Consider the following 15032-nt stretch of genomic DNA (forward strand, 5'->3'; position numbering starts at 1 on the left):
TTCAAAGCTGAGTTTTGCTCGCCTCCACTGCATGACAAATATTCAGAGTCTTCTGAAGGCCAAGGTTCTCTTCCCGCAAGAGTCTCTCCTTCACTCGTTCATCAGACACCCCAAACACGATCCTATTCCTGAGATTTTTCTCTGTCCCTGTACTCACAGTACTCACAGTTGTCCCTGTACTCACAGTTGTCCAGCTGTGTTCGCAAATCCTTCACCCAGTTGTAAAAAGTCTCCCGGTCACGCTGACCACATTGCCAGAACTTGTATCTTTCAAATACCTTGTTCCGTCGGGGCTCACAGTATGTATGAAACTTCCGGAGAATCTCTTCCCAATAATCGGGATCCTCCTCTTCGGAAAATATGAAGTTCTTTTGAATATCCTGCGCTTCTGTGACAGCACAGTGCAGCAAAATGGCGACTTGCATTTTCCTTGACTTTTGGAGAAACTCTGCAGCAGCATGATATGTCCGAAAAAGCAGCTCCCAGTGCCTCCAATTCTACACCACATTCCCCGTTGTAAAGGAGAAAGTTACTGGTGGTTTAGACGTATTCATTTTGCCGAGTTCATACAGTAGGCCCACGTGGTTTCTGAACTTCTGACACCATGTTGCGATCTTATTCAGTGACCCTACGCCATGATCGTGCCAAGTCTCACTCCTGCTTTATTGAATCTCGCGAGAGTAGGAAAGGAATACAACAACAATTACAACAACAGGAAGCTGGCCCCAGAATCATCTATATAATAATAGCGTAAGGACTCGACTTTGTTATCCCTTTTACGCCGCACCCAGTGACCCGATGCCCACGGCACGAATGGATTTACGATCTACGAACCGCGCTCTTTGTTCATCACGTACAGCCATACTCGAAAAATCTGAATTAGCCGATGTTGGGGCCCAAAAGCATCCGATTAACTGCCGATACGATGCCATCTTACGACGCCATCGTATTGGCATCTGCTGGGCGAAGGCGAAGCAAGCCGTCCACTGAATGCACAATCCAGAGCATGCATTTGTGCCGGTGTCGGCGGTCGTTGTTCATATATGCACTCTTCATTCTCATTTTTCTTCCTAACTCTTACTCGGGCAAGCAAATCCCCTATGCCATCCATAATGGTACACTCTATCCATACACCACATCCTCCCTTCTGTGGATGTTCCACGGGTTTCGGCTAGTCTATATAATAATAGCGTAAGGACTCGACTTTGTTATCCCTTTTACGCCGCACCCTGTGACCCGATGCCCACGGCACTAATGGATTTACGATCTACGAACCGCGCTCTTTGTTTATCACATACAGCCATACTCGAAAAATCTGAATTAGCCGACGTTGGGGCGCAAAAGCATCCGATTAACTGCCGATACGACGCCATCTTACGACGCCATCGTATTGGCGTCTGCTGGGCGAAGGCGAAGCAAGCTGTCCGCTGATTGGACAGTCGAAGGCGACAGCAAGCCGTCCACTGATTGGACAGTCGAAGGCGACAGCAAGCCGTCCACTGAGTGGACAATCCCAGAGTGGTGCTATGCCGATTCCTATTATGAATCCATTCATTTTTCAAAAGTATATCGTAGCGTTGTGATTTAAGTAGATTGCAATAAATACGTTGTTCATATACGCACTCTTCATTCTCATCTTTCTTCCTAACTCTTACTCGGACAAGCAAATCCCCTATGCCATCCATAATGGTACACTCTATCCATACACCACATCCTCCCTTCCGTGGATGTTCCACGGGTTTCGGCTAGTTACAAATGATCCGGTATCAATACACAACCAATATGACTGAAAAATCTTCGATTTTCGCACGTAATAAACTAGAACGGCACTCAGTCGAGAGCCTCCGCCTGGTGAACAGTTTACATTTTGTATCCCACTGATGGGCCGGATCTGGATTCGGAGCTGAATCAAAATCTAATCGGCTTGTTCTTGTCACCTAAGCAACTCATCCACCAAGTTTATTCATAACTCGTCCATAACCTTTTAAAATATCATGTTGTATATCGCTTTTCATCCGATCTCTCAATGATGAAGAATCACTTAAAAATTAAATAATTATTGTAGCCGAATCCACATTCAGATCTTCACCAAATTCGAAACGATTCGTCCTTTTCACACACACAGCCTCTCCACCAGGTTTCATCCAAATATGTCCAAAACTTTTTGAGATATCCTGCTATATATAATTTTTGACCATATCACTCAATGGTGAAGAATCACTTTTAAAATTATACTGGCTGGATCCGGATCCGGATCTTCACCAAAATTGAATCGATTTTTCCTTGTCACACACACAACCTGTCCAACAGGTTTCGCCCAAATCCATCAATAACGTTTTGAGATATCCTGCTATGTATCGTTTTTGACCCTATCTCGCAATGGTGAAGAATCACTTTTGTATACAAGATCGAGGCTCGTGAAAGAGCTAACATTAATCACACAAAAAGACAAACCGACACACAAAACACAAAAAACAAGGGGAGCGGTAGACAAGATGGGGAGAGAGGGGGAAGGACACAAAAGAGAGGGAGAAGGACACAAACACAACATTTGAGAGCAGGGACATCGGGAGGACTTGGGGGGAGGTGGGAGAGGATTAAAACATATGAACACTGCAAGGACTCTGGGGTGAATTACCGGGGGTAGAAAAGATCAAGGTTTTCGATGGGGGAAGATAAGAGATGGTGGTGAACAGCTCTTTTAAAGACCTGGAGGGAGGAGTGGGATTGAAGGGAGTGGGGGAGTTTGTTCCAGAGGCGGGAGAAAAGGGGAATGAAAGAGTGAAGGTGAGCAGAGAGCCTAGACTTTGGCAGTTTAACCAGAAGAGGGTTGCAGGCAGATCTTGTGCGACCTGAAGGAATATTGGGGGGACAGAGCACAGAGAGAGCTGGGGGAGCAAGGCCGGAGAGGAGTCGGTAGAAGACCTGCCTGCGGTGAAAGACCACCAACCTGCCTGCGGTGAGTGAGTGAAAGGCCCTCGGCGTTGACTACATCGCAGGAGATTCCAATGATTCTGAAAGCTTTGGCCTCAACAGCGTGAAGCCGAGCAAGGTGTGAGGCAGGAGCACCAGCCCAGAGGGGGGAACAGTATTCCATTGAGCTGCGGATGAAAGCCTTGTATGTGGTGAGGAGCTCAGGTGTGCCAAGGAAGGACTTCACACGACGGAGGATGCCCAGTCGGCGACTGGCTTTGGAGGCCAGCTTGGAAATGTGGTTTTCCCAAGAAAGATCATGGCAGATAGTGAGACCCAAAAGCTTGAGCGACAGAACTTCTTGGAGAGGATTGTTGAGAAAGTAGATGGGAGGGTTGTCCAGTCGGTCCTTTCGGAGAGACATTGTAAGAGTGTGAGATTTGTCAGGATTGAGAGACATGTTCCACTTGTTTGACCAGTCTGTGATTTTGTCCAGGTCTGCAGAGAGTGAGGAGGCTGCAGACTGCCGATCTGAGGGATGAGGAATGGAGCGACAGAGAGTAGAGTCGTCAGCAAAGAGATGGAGAGGATTTTCAAGAGAGTCAGAGAGATCATTGATGAAGACCAGAAAAAGCACAGGGCCCAGAACACTACCTTGGGGAACTCCAGCCTGAACAGGAAGAGGAGATGAGAGAAACCCATTCAGGGCCACACGTTGACTACGACCAGAGAGGAAGTCCGCCAGCCATGCGTGGAGATTTCCATGGATACCAAAGGAGGAGAGTTTGGAGAGCAGAGCAGGGTGCCAGACCGTATCGAAGGCACGTGAAATGTCAAGGGAGACAGCTCTAATTTCCTGTTTGGCGTTGAGGACCTCCATCCATTGTTGAGAAAGCAGAAGCAGCATGTCCAGAGTAGAGTGACCAGGTCTGAAACCAAATTGATGATCAGAGATCAAGCCATTGGAGAAGAGGAAAGATTTAATATCTGAAGCAATGATGGATTCCATGACTTTGCTGATAATTGGGAGAAGGCTGATTGGTCTGTAGTTGCTGGGATCTGTTTTACACCTTTTTTGTGCAAAGCGGTGATGTTGGCTGATTTCCAAGCAGATGGCAGATGACCTTGAGCAAAAGAGAGGGTGAAGAGAACAGAAAGAGGGAGTGAAAGTGCAGAAGCACATGATTTTAGGACCCGTGGGCTGATGCCGTCAGGACCAGTTGCACTTAAAAATTAAATAATTCTCATATCCGAATCCATATTCATATCTTCACCAAAATCGAATCGAATCGTCCTTGTCACACATCCAACCGGTCCACGAAGTTTCGTCCAAATCCATCCACAACTTTTTGAGATATCCTGCTATGTATCGTTTTGGCCCTATCTCCCAATGGTGAAGAATCACTTTTTAAAATTCTAGTAGCCGGATCCGAATCCTGATCTTCACCAAAATCTAATAATTTCGTCGGTGTCACATATGCTACATCTCTGCCAAATTTCTTCCGAATCCGTCCATAACCTTTTGAGATATTTTGTTCACAAACGGACGGACAGACAGACAGGGGTGAAAACAGAGCCTCCATCCATGCACCTTTGGTGGCGGAGGTAATAAATAAATAAATAAATAAATAAATAAATAAATAACTTTGTTTTAAGCAAGCCACACCACACATAAATAACACTACTTTGTAAAGTCTATGATTCAATATAGAGGAAGAGGCTCTGAACGCATTTGGAATCTCCTGCAATTAAACCAAAACTTCTGCAGTTGTTTCGTTCTCTCCATGACAGAAATAAAAGATGTTACGACATGAAAGTTTACATTCTTTAAAAATGTGTGCAGTAATGTTAGAGCAGATCTCGTGGTTGCCATGGCCTTTGGTGCACATGGCCTTGGGTGCCACATTTGGTGCACATTATGGCTAATATTATGACTCATCTTCCTTTTGTCCATGTGACTCTCCTACTTGTGATGCTGGACCTCTGATGATCTCGTTAAAACAAACAAGGCCTTGGGGCTGCCATGGCTGTCATCTCTCGAGAAAATCACATTGCATGAGGTCCCTCTGGGAGTTTGGCCTCAAAGCAATAACAGGCAGATTGATTTATTACCTCTGCCACTGAAGGTGGACGGAGGATATATTTTCACCCCTGTCTGTCTGTGAGCAGGATATCTCAAAAAGTTGTGGATGGAACTTTTTGAAAGATGAAACTTGGTGACAGGTTGGGGGTGTGACATGGAAGATCATGCTCTTTTTGATTCATCATGAGATTTTGATAATATTCTCATCAGATTCATGGCGAATAATCGGATCATGTTGTGAGGTGGGTGCTCTACCAGTACCCATATAATTAATACACGCCTTTGATTTTGTCCCATCAAGGACACTTTCCTGTGACATTTCTACACATTTAATTAGAATTAGAGAAAAGAGGAAGAAGAAGAATTCCTCGGATGGGACGTCGGAGTGCGACCCATCAAGGGTGTGCTCAGTAACCAAGCAGCTAACTAGCGCTTGCTAAGCCTGTCGTTCCTTTACAACAGTTTCAAATGGAGTGCTTGCATGGCGGCTTATAATAATTAAGCCACTTGCTGAGCACTCTACAAAAAACTTGGTAATTGCAGAGCACACACGAGGATTGTGCGTTTGTTGCCTCAAGGATCTCGCCAAGGAAAAACTGTCTCGGCAGCCCTCTGAGTTTGAAGAGCCGAAATGTGTTGTTGTTGTTGTTCCTCTCCCAAGAAATAAGGAGAATGCCATGAATCCAGCAGGTGTCACATTGCACACCGTTCCCAGCAGATGGTGACAATCATGATGCCGTTGGAGTACAAGTGTACACGTCATGGCTTTTGCTTCTTAAACTTTTTGAAAAATAAGAAACTTCGAACTCTCCCTTCATGACGTCATAAAGTAATGAAAGGTTGCTCATTTTTCTCCTTTATGTTTTTAGAAATAGGAAATATTCTTTAATTTCTCTGTCGAAAGATCGGACTGTAATCCCAATCAGTAAATGTTTGTCGTGTTATTTTTGGGCGGGGGCATGACACCAACGCCGCACGTGGAGAACTAGACCATCGGTCGTCTTTTTTTTTTAGCTCAGATGGACGTCACATGATCACGCATCTCCCGTTTCCATGGAAACGTGAGCCACATGGTGGTACCGTCCGCACACGTTCAGGTTGTGCCTTTAGTTTATCCACGGCCTAATCGGTCACACCGTAAGCCTCGTAATAGGTTTGTCCAAAAAGGTAAAAACCCCGGTGATGAAACTCGTTGCTATGCGGTATCACCATAGTAACCATTGTTGCGTGTTGTTACAGTGGAGACACTTGGAGACGGGCCTCTGATTGTACAAACATCTTTGGAACTCGTTGTGACCTTCGGCCCAACGTCACCAATGAAGACTACGAATACTGGGCGAGAGTGCAGGCGGTGTGGCTTGGGTGTTCCTCCGAATGGGTTGAGACTGAGATATTCTATCCGATGTACAGTGAGTCTCGCATTTGATTATTTTAGCAAAATTTTTCTCATCTATATATTACGTACGTTTAATGGAGGGGTTTTTTTTAACGTACATTTTTGGAATGAAAGAATGAAGGATGAGAGGGGTAAACACCCTAAGATCGTAAGCGTTCAGGCAAAACCAGGCTAAGATGGCCGCTAATAGGAATAACGTTTTGTAGCGGTTACCGCTGGATGCACACAATCACCTTGCACCGGCCAGAACACGGCCAGACGCGCCTCTCCCGGGCATGCCCGGACTCACTGTTCCCGGGCACGCCCGAACCTCCCGGGCACGCCCGGTCTCGTCTTTCCCGGGCATGCCCGCTCTCGCCTTTCCAGGGCTCGCCCAGAGCGTCCGGGCATGCCCGCTATCGCCTTTTCAGGGCTCGCCCAGAGCGTCCGGGCATGCCCGCTATCGCCTTTCCAGGGCTCGCCCAGAGCATCCGGGCATGCCCGCTATCGCCTTTCCAGGGCTCGTCCAGAGCGCCCGGGCACGCCCAGCCTCGACTTGCCAGGCCGCAGCCAAACACGCCCGGGCAGGTCCAGACTCGCCTTTCCAAGGCTCGCCCTTGACACCCGGGCATGCCCGGTATAGCTTTTGCCGGGCAAACTTCCCGACATAAATGTGTATATATATTGCTGCCCGATAAACAGGCTTGTCAGAATACCTGAGCTGTTTTGTTTCAATAAAGCAACTCGGACGAATTCCGTCTTTGGTCGCGTCAATTCTTTCGACTCGCGTTGGAGCACAGTTCCTTCATTGGTGACCTACCGACATGGATACGGCAGTGACGCTTAAACTGCTTACCTTCTGGGAGGCTCACGCGGCTGTTTGGTTCGCTCAGGCGGACTCTCAGTTCACCCTGCGAGGCATCACCGCGGACGACACCCGCTTCCACCATGTTGTGGCGGCGCTTGGTTACGCCACCGCAGCCCGCGCCTTGAGCCCCCTCGAGCACCCGCCGGCTGCTGACAAATACGATGCGCTGAAGACACTCCTCCTCGACGCTTTCGTCCTCTCACCGGCAGCACGCACACGGCGCCTGCTCGCTCTGCCCGAGCTCGGTGACACGCGCCCGTCCGAGCGCATGGACTATATGCTCTCGTTGCTCGGTGAGCACTCTCCGGATTTTCTGTTCCGCGAGCTGTTCCTTCGCCAGCTGCCTCACCCGGTATGCCTCGCCCTGGCTGGCACATTGTTCACGGATTCCCGCGCCCTCGCCAGGGAAGCCGATAAGATCTCCTCGGCAGGCCAGCACATCGGCGCGGTTACCTGGAGCCCGCCGCCGTCCGAGGTGACGCCCACGACACCCGAGCACCCTGCGCGGTTGGAGGCCGAACTGCCGGTGCAACTGGCGGCCGCCACGCCGCACCGCCCGCTTCCGACACGACGGCCGGGGCCTCCACCTGAACGGGCGTGGTGTTATTACCACGCCAGGTTCGGACACAAGGCTCGGACGTGCCGGCCCCTGTGCACTTTCGGCAGGTCGGGAAATGGCCGGGCCGGCGTTCATTCCCAGCCATGAGCGCCGGCCACTCGGGCAACTTGCTGTTTATTCGGGACAAAGCGTCTGGGCGGCGTTTCCGGTGTGACATCGGCGCCCAACTGAGCGTCATACCCGCCTCCGAGCAGGACAGGCGGGACGCCGTTTGCGGCCCCTCTTTGGTCGCTGCTAATGGCTCGGCCATACGCACTTTCGGCCCACGCGTCGTCACCCTCTGCTTCGGCAGCCAGCGTTTTCAATGGACTTTTGTGACTGCCTGCGTCCCCATGGCTTTGCTGGGCGCCGACTTCCTCTGCGCGCACGGGCTGCTGGTCGACGTCAAACGTCGTCGCCTTGTCAATGCCGAGACCTTCAGCTCCCTGGCGTGCACGATGAGCAGCTCCGCGCCGACCGAACTGGCATGCGCCCTCCCGGCAGCGAACGAGTTCGCTCGCCTGCTCGCGGAATTCCCAGCCCTCACGCGGCCGACGTTTTCGGCCGTCGCGGTGCGGCACGGGATCGAGCACCACATACCCACTACGGGCCCGCCGGTCTACGCCAGGGCCCGCCGCCTCGACCCGGCCAAGCTCGCCGTGGCAAAGGCCGAGTTCGACGCGTTGGAGCACCTCGGCATCGTGCGGTGCTCCGATAGCGCGTGGGCCTCGCCACTGCACATCGTGCCAAAGCCGGGGGGTGGATGGCGCCCGTGTGGCGACTACCACCGTCTCAACGACGCTACCACCCCCGACAGGTACCCGATCCCGCATATTCAGGACTTTTCCGCCCGTTTGGCGGGACGGGTCATCTTTTCGAAAATTGACCTGATACGGGGCTACCACCAGGTACCTGTCCGGGCGGCCGACGTCCCGAAGATGGCCGTCATCACGCCGTTCGGCCTGTTCGAATTTTTGTGGATGCCATTTGGCCTCAAGAACGCGGCCCAGACGTTCCAGCGCTTGATGGACGGCGTGCTGCGTGACCTGCCGTTTCTTTTCGTCTATCTGGACGATATCCTCGTCGCCAGCACGTCCCGCGCCGAGCACCTCCTCCACCTCCGAACACTGTTCGGTCGCCTCAGCGAGCACGGCTTAATTGTCAACCCGGTCAAATGCCACTTCGGCGCGACGACCGTTGACTTTTTGGGCCACCGCATCACCAAGACCGGGGCCGTGCCGCTGCCGACCAAGGTCGAGGCCATCACCACGTTCCCGCGTCCCCGTTCCATCAAGGCCCTCCAAGAGTTCCTCGGCATGGTGAATTTTTATCACCGATTCGTGCCCCGCGCTGCTCAGCTCATGCGGCCCCTTTACGAGGCCCTCCGGGGCAAGCCGGCCAAGCATGACATTGTTTGGTCCACGGCCATGGACGCGGCCTTCGCCAGTGCCAAACAGGCCCTCGCCGACGCAACGCTGCTGGCTCACCCAGTGCTCAACGCGCCCATCGCCCTCACTACGGACGCCTCCAACTACGCGGTGGGCGCCGTCCATGAGCAATGGGTGGACGGGGTTTGGCAGCCACTCGCTTTTTTCAGCCGGCAACTCCGGCCGAACGAGTTAAACTACAGCACGTTCGACCGCGAGCTGCTCGGGCTATTCCTGGCCGTTCGCCATTTCCGACACCTCCTGGAGGGCCGCCCGTTCATGGCTTTCGTCGACCACAAGCCGTTGGTCTACGCAATGGCTAAGGTCACGGAGCCGTGGTCGGCCCGCCAGCAGCGCAACCTCTCCGCCATGTCGGAGTTCACCACGGACATCCGGCACGTCTCCGGCAAAGACAACGCTGTGGCCGACTGTCTTTCTCGGGCCAGCGCGAACGCGGTCCACCTCGGCGTGGACTTCGCGCTCATGGCGGCCGACCAGACCACCGACGCCTCGGTGCAGGCACTCCGTGCGGTGGACACGGGCCTCCGCCTGGCCGACATTCCCTTCACGGGCACCGTCCTGCTCTGCGACGTCTCCCAGGGCCAGCCTCGCCCCATCGTGCCCGTTTCCTGGCAGCGCCGCATCTTCGCCTCCATCCACGGCCTTTCTCACCCGGGCCGGAAAGCTTCACAGAAGCTGGTGTCGGCGCGTTTCGTCTGGCACGGCCTTCGACGAAACATCCGCGACTGGGCCAACGCCTGCACGGCCTGCCAGCGGATCAAGGTCCACCGCCACACCCAGGCCCCGCTGGCACCTTTCGCCGTGCCTGAACGGTGTTTCGACCACGTCCACGTGGACCTGGTGGGTCCCCTGCCCCCCTCGCGGGGGTTCACCCACCTGCTCACCATGGTGGACAGGACCACCAGGTGGCCGGAGGCCGTGCCCCTCGCCTCCACCACCACCGCCGACGTGGCGCAGGCGTTCATCGCCACCTGGGTCGCGCGCGTCGGCGCACCAGCGGACATCTCGTCCGACCGCGGCCCACAGTTCACGTCTGAGCTTTGGGGCGCGGTCGCCCGTTCGTTGGGGGACACGCTGCACCGCACCACGGCCTACCACCCCCAAGCCAACGGGTTGTGCGAGCGGTTTCACCGCTCCATGAAGGCCGCACTCATGGCCGGCCTTCAGGACGACGGTTCGGCCGACCGGCTGCCGTGGGTCCTTTTGGGCCTTCGCACGGCCCCCAAGGAAGACCTCCAGGCGTCCGCCGCCAAGCTCGTCTATGGCCAGCCGCTCCGCGTCCTGGGCGAATTCGTGCCCGACGCTACCAGTCCCTGGTCCGCCGCTCGCCAGCGCTCGGACCTCCAGGAGGCCGCCCGACGATTTGCCCCCGTGCCGACGTCCCGCCACGGTGGCCCCCAGTCCTACGTCCCCCCGGCGCTTCGCACAGCGGAGTACGTCTTTGTGCGTCATGACGCGCACCGGGGGCCACTCCGGCCGCCGTACGACGGGCCCTTCCGGGTCCTGCGACGGGGCGACAAGTCTTTCATCGTCGACTTCGGCGGCCGGCCGGACCAGATTTCTGTGGACCGCCTCAAACCGGCGCACATGGACGTCGACCGACCACCACGGTTGGCCCTTCCTCCGCGGCGAGGCCGCCCCCCGTCCACAGTTCCCCCCGCTCGACCACCCACCACCACGTCGGACCCCTCCCCACGACCCTACAGGGGTCGCTTCGGCCGGGTCATCCGGACCCCCCTTAAATTGACCATGCCGGTGCAGGTCGATTCTGGAGGGGCGTGTGTAGCGGTTACCGCTGGATGCTCACAATCGCCTTGCACCGGCCAGAACACGGCCAGACGCGCCTCTCCCGGGCATGCCCGGACTCACTGTTCCCGGGCACGCCCGGTCTCGTCTTTCCCGGGCATGCCCGCTCTCGCCTTTCCAGGGCTCGCCCAGATCGTCCGGGCATGCCCGCTATCGCCTTTTCAGGGCTCGCCCAGAGCGTCCGGGCACGCCCAGCCTCGACTTGCCAGGCCGCAGCCAAACACGCCCGGGCAGGTCCAGACTCGCCTTTCCAAGGCTCGCCCTTGACACCCGGGCATGCCCGGTATAGCTTTTGCCGGGCAAACTTCCCGACATAAATGTGTATATATATTGTTGCCCGATAAACGGGCTTGTCAGAATACCTGAGCTGTTTTGTTTCAATAAAGCAACTCGGACGAATTCCGTCTTTGGTCGCGTCAATTCTTTCGACTCGCGTTGGAGCGCAGTTCCTTCAGTTTCATAATTTACTGGAATACAAGAACCGTCGCTTCGCTGACGGAAATACCAATCTTATAGATAGAGATGTAGATTTATGTATGCACATGAGAGGAATATTTGAGGTCACGTGCGTTCTCCCCCCTTCGTGAAGCATCACGTGACATTAGGCAGCCACCCCTCACGGATGGAGTATGCAGTGCGTAGGGGAAGTGGGAAATGCTGCCATTTTTGCTAACCTAATAGAGAGCTTCATAAGCGAACCTCTATGGCAATTGCATGTATATGTAAATCCATTCAAAATTTCACTGTCATTCCCCATTCCCTTGGGAACAAAATTTCATGTTGTCATTTCAAATGTCCCTTCCATGATCCGCCATCTTGCTCACGTGATCTTGCTTTGGTCTGGCGCGACCGATAAATTATTTTCACCTGGTGATTAAAATCAATAAATTACAATACAGTACTGTACAGAACGAATTTTGAATTCGAAACCGCTCATCATTTACGCCAGCTACACCGACTTCTTTTTTCCACCAGCTACACCGGCTTCAGTTTTCCGCCAGCTACAACGACTTCAGTTTTCCGCCAGCTACACCGACTTCATTTAAGCCAGGTACACCGATTTCAGTTTTCTGCCATCTACACCGACTTCAGTTTTCCGCCAGCTACAACGACTTCATTTATAATTCTAAGCCCAAGATCAGACAACCTAGCCTAGCTAGGCCTAGGCCTACAGATGTTTGCGAGGGCTGCGTACTCGATCGACTGACCATTGTCGACGAAGCTCTCACTCTACGCAATGTGTATGATACGCAATGCGCAATGAGTATAATATGACCCTACTGCAAAGCCGCAATGAGCCGGCAAAGCCAAAGCCTCTATTGAACTTTTTCGCAATAATTGTTGATGCATACTTCTGCATCCGCAAGATGGCGGCCTCCATGGAGCGATTTGGTGCGTCAAAGCTTCGAAATTCTCAAAGGATTCAGCAAAATCTGGCTTTTCAACATAATACGCGTTCATTCACAACACCGGCTTCGCCGGCTATTAAATAGATGGTATTGTAGGAGCTATGCTCCAACGTAAATTGGAAGAATGGACGCGACAAAAAGCTGGAATTCATCCGAGTTTCTTTATTGTGTCAAATCAACTCGGGTACTCTGAAAAGCCCGTTTATCGGGCAGCAATATATATACACATTATCCCGGAGCGTTTGCCCGGGAAAGGCGAGAGGGGGCGTGCCCGGGCGTCCTGGACGAGGCCTGGCAAGTCGAGAGCGGGCATGCCCGGGCACGCCTGGGCGTCCCGGACGAGGCCTGGCAAGTCGAGAGCGGGCATGCCCGGGCGCGCCTGGGCGTCCCGGACGAGGCCTGGCAAGTCGAGAGCGGGCATGCCCGGGCACGCCTGGGCGTCCCGGACGAGGCCTGGCAAGTCGAGAGCGGGCATGCCCGGGCGCGCCTGGGCGTCCCGGACGAGGCCTGGCAAGTCGAGAGCGGGCATGCCCGGGCGTCCTGGGCGAGCCCGGCATGGTGATCACTCCGCGTCCTCGGTAGGTGCAAGGCGATTGTGTATACCCAGCGGTAGCCGCTACACACGTCCCCCCAGAATCGACTTGCACCGGCAGGGTCAATTTAAGGGGGGTCCTGATGACCCGGCCGAAGCGACCCCTGGCGGGTCGTGGGGGGGGGGTCCGGTGTGGTGGTGGGCGGTCGAGTGGGGGGCACCGTGGACGGGGGGCAGCCTCCCCGCGGCGGAAGGGCCAACCGTGGCGGTTGGTCGATGTCCACGTGCGCCGGCTTGAGGCGGTCCACCGCAATCCGATCCGACCTGCCGCCGATGTCGATGACGAACGACTTGTCGTCCCGTCGCAGGACCCGGAAGGGCCCGTCGAACGGCGGCCGGAGTGGCCCCCGATGTGCGTCATGACACACAAAAACGTACTCCGCTGTGCGAAGCGCTGGGGGGACGTAGGACTGGGGGTCACCATGGTGGGACGTTGGCACGGGGGCAAACCGTCGGGCGGTCTCCTGGAGGTCCGAGCGCTGGTGAGCTGCGGACCAGGGACTGGTAGCGTCGGGCACGAATTCGCCCGGGACGCGTAGCGCCTGGCCGTAGACAAGCTCGGCGGTGGACGCACAGAGGTCCTCCTTGGGGGCCGTGCGGAGGCCCAAAAAGACCCACGGCAGCCGGTCGGCCCAACCGCCGTCCTGAAGGCCGGCCATGAGCGCGGCCTTCATGGAGCGGTGGAATCGCTCGCACAACCCGTTGGCTTGGGGGTGGTAGGCCGTAGTACGGTGGAGCTTGACCCCCAGGTTGCGGGCGACCGCACCCCACAGCTCGGAGGTGAACTGTGGTCCGCGGTCCGACGAGATGTCCACCGGTGCACCGAAGCGGGCGACCCAGGTGGCGATGAAAGCCTGCGCCACGTCGACGGTGGTGGTGGAGACGAGGGGAACGGCCTCCGGCCACCTGGTGGTCCTGTCCACCATGGTGAGCAGGTGTGTGAAACCCCGTGATGGGGGGAGGGGCCCACCAGGTCCACGTTGACGTGATCGAAACGTCGTTCGGGCACGGTGAAAGGTGCCAGCGGGGCCTGGGTGTGTCAGTGGACCTTGGCCTGTTGGCAGGCTGTGCAGGTGCTGGTCCAATCGCGGACGTCCCGTCGAAGGCCGTGCCAGACGAATTGCGCCGACACCAGCTTCTGGGAAGCTTTCCGGCCCGGGTGGGAAAGGCCGTGGAGGGAGGCGAAGATGCGGCGTTGCCAGGTAACGGGCACGATGGGGCGAGGCTGGCCTTGGGAGACGTCGCAGAGCAGGACAGTGTCCACGAAGGGGATGTCGGCCAGGCGGAGGTCCGTGTCCGCCGCCCGGAGGGCTTGCACCGTGGTGTCGGTGGTTTGGTCCGCCGCCATAAGCGCGAAGTCCACGCCGAGGTGGACCACGTTAGCGCTGGCCCGAGAAAGACAGTCGGCCACGGCGTTGTCTTTGCCGGCGACGTGCCTGATGTCCATGGTAAACTCCGACACGGCGGAGAGGTGGCGCTGTTGGCGGGCCGACCACGGCTCCGTGACCTTGGCCATTGCGTAAACCAACGGCTTGTGGTCGACGAACGCCGTGAAGGGTCGGCCCTCCAGGAGGTGGCGGAAATGGCGAACGGCCAGGTGTAGACCGAGGAGCTCACGGTCAAACGTGCTATATTTGAGCTCGTTCGGCCGGAGTTGCCGGCTGAAAAAAGCGAGTGGCTGCCAAACCCCTCGCCCACCGCATAGCTCAATTCTCCCATTGCTCATGTACGGCGCCCACCGCATAGCCGGAGGCATCCGTGGTGAGGGCGATGGGAGCGTTGAGCACCGGGTGAGCGAGCAGTGTTGCATCGGCGAGGGCCCGCTTTGAGCTTTTAAAGGCCGCGCCTCGTCCATTGCTGCAGACCAGATGACGTCGTGCTTGGCCGGCTTGCCCCGGAGGGCTTCGTAGAGGGGCCGCATGAGTTGAGCAGCGCGGGGC

At 55.3% G+C, this 15032-nt stretch overlaps 1 protein-coding gene across 1 annotated transcript in view; it reads left to right on the forward strand.

The window, feature by feature from the left end:
• The window catches only part of LOC137439817 (interleukin-20 receptor subunit alpha), a 48369-nt gene that overhangs the window by 13769 nt on the left and 19568 nt on the right, over nucleotides 1-15032 (forward strand). The window contains exon 3 of the mRNA XM_068135938.2: nucleotides 6236-6405. Within this exon, the coding sequence (XP_067992039.2) occupies nucleotides 6236-6405 (170 nt within the window). The remainder of the gene's footprint in view (nucleotides 1-6235; nucleotides 6406-15032) is intronic.

The sequence above is a fragment of the Myxine glutinosa genome, chromosome 14, assembly GCF_964187855.1.
Source record: "Myxine glutinosa chromosome 14, kmMyxGlut1.1, whole genome shotgun sequence".
Lineage (NCBI taxonomy): Eukaryota > Metazoa > Chordata > Myxini > Myxiniformes > Myxinidae > Myxine > Myxine glutinosa.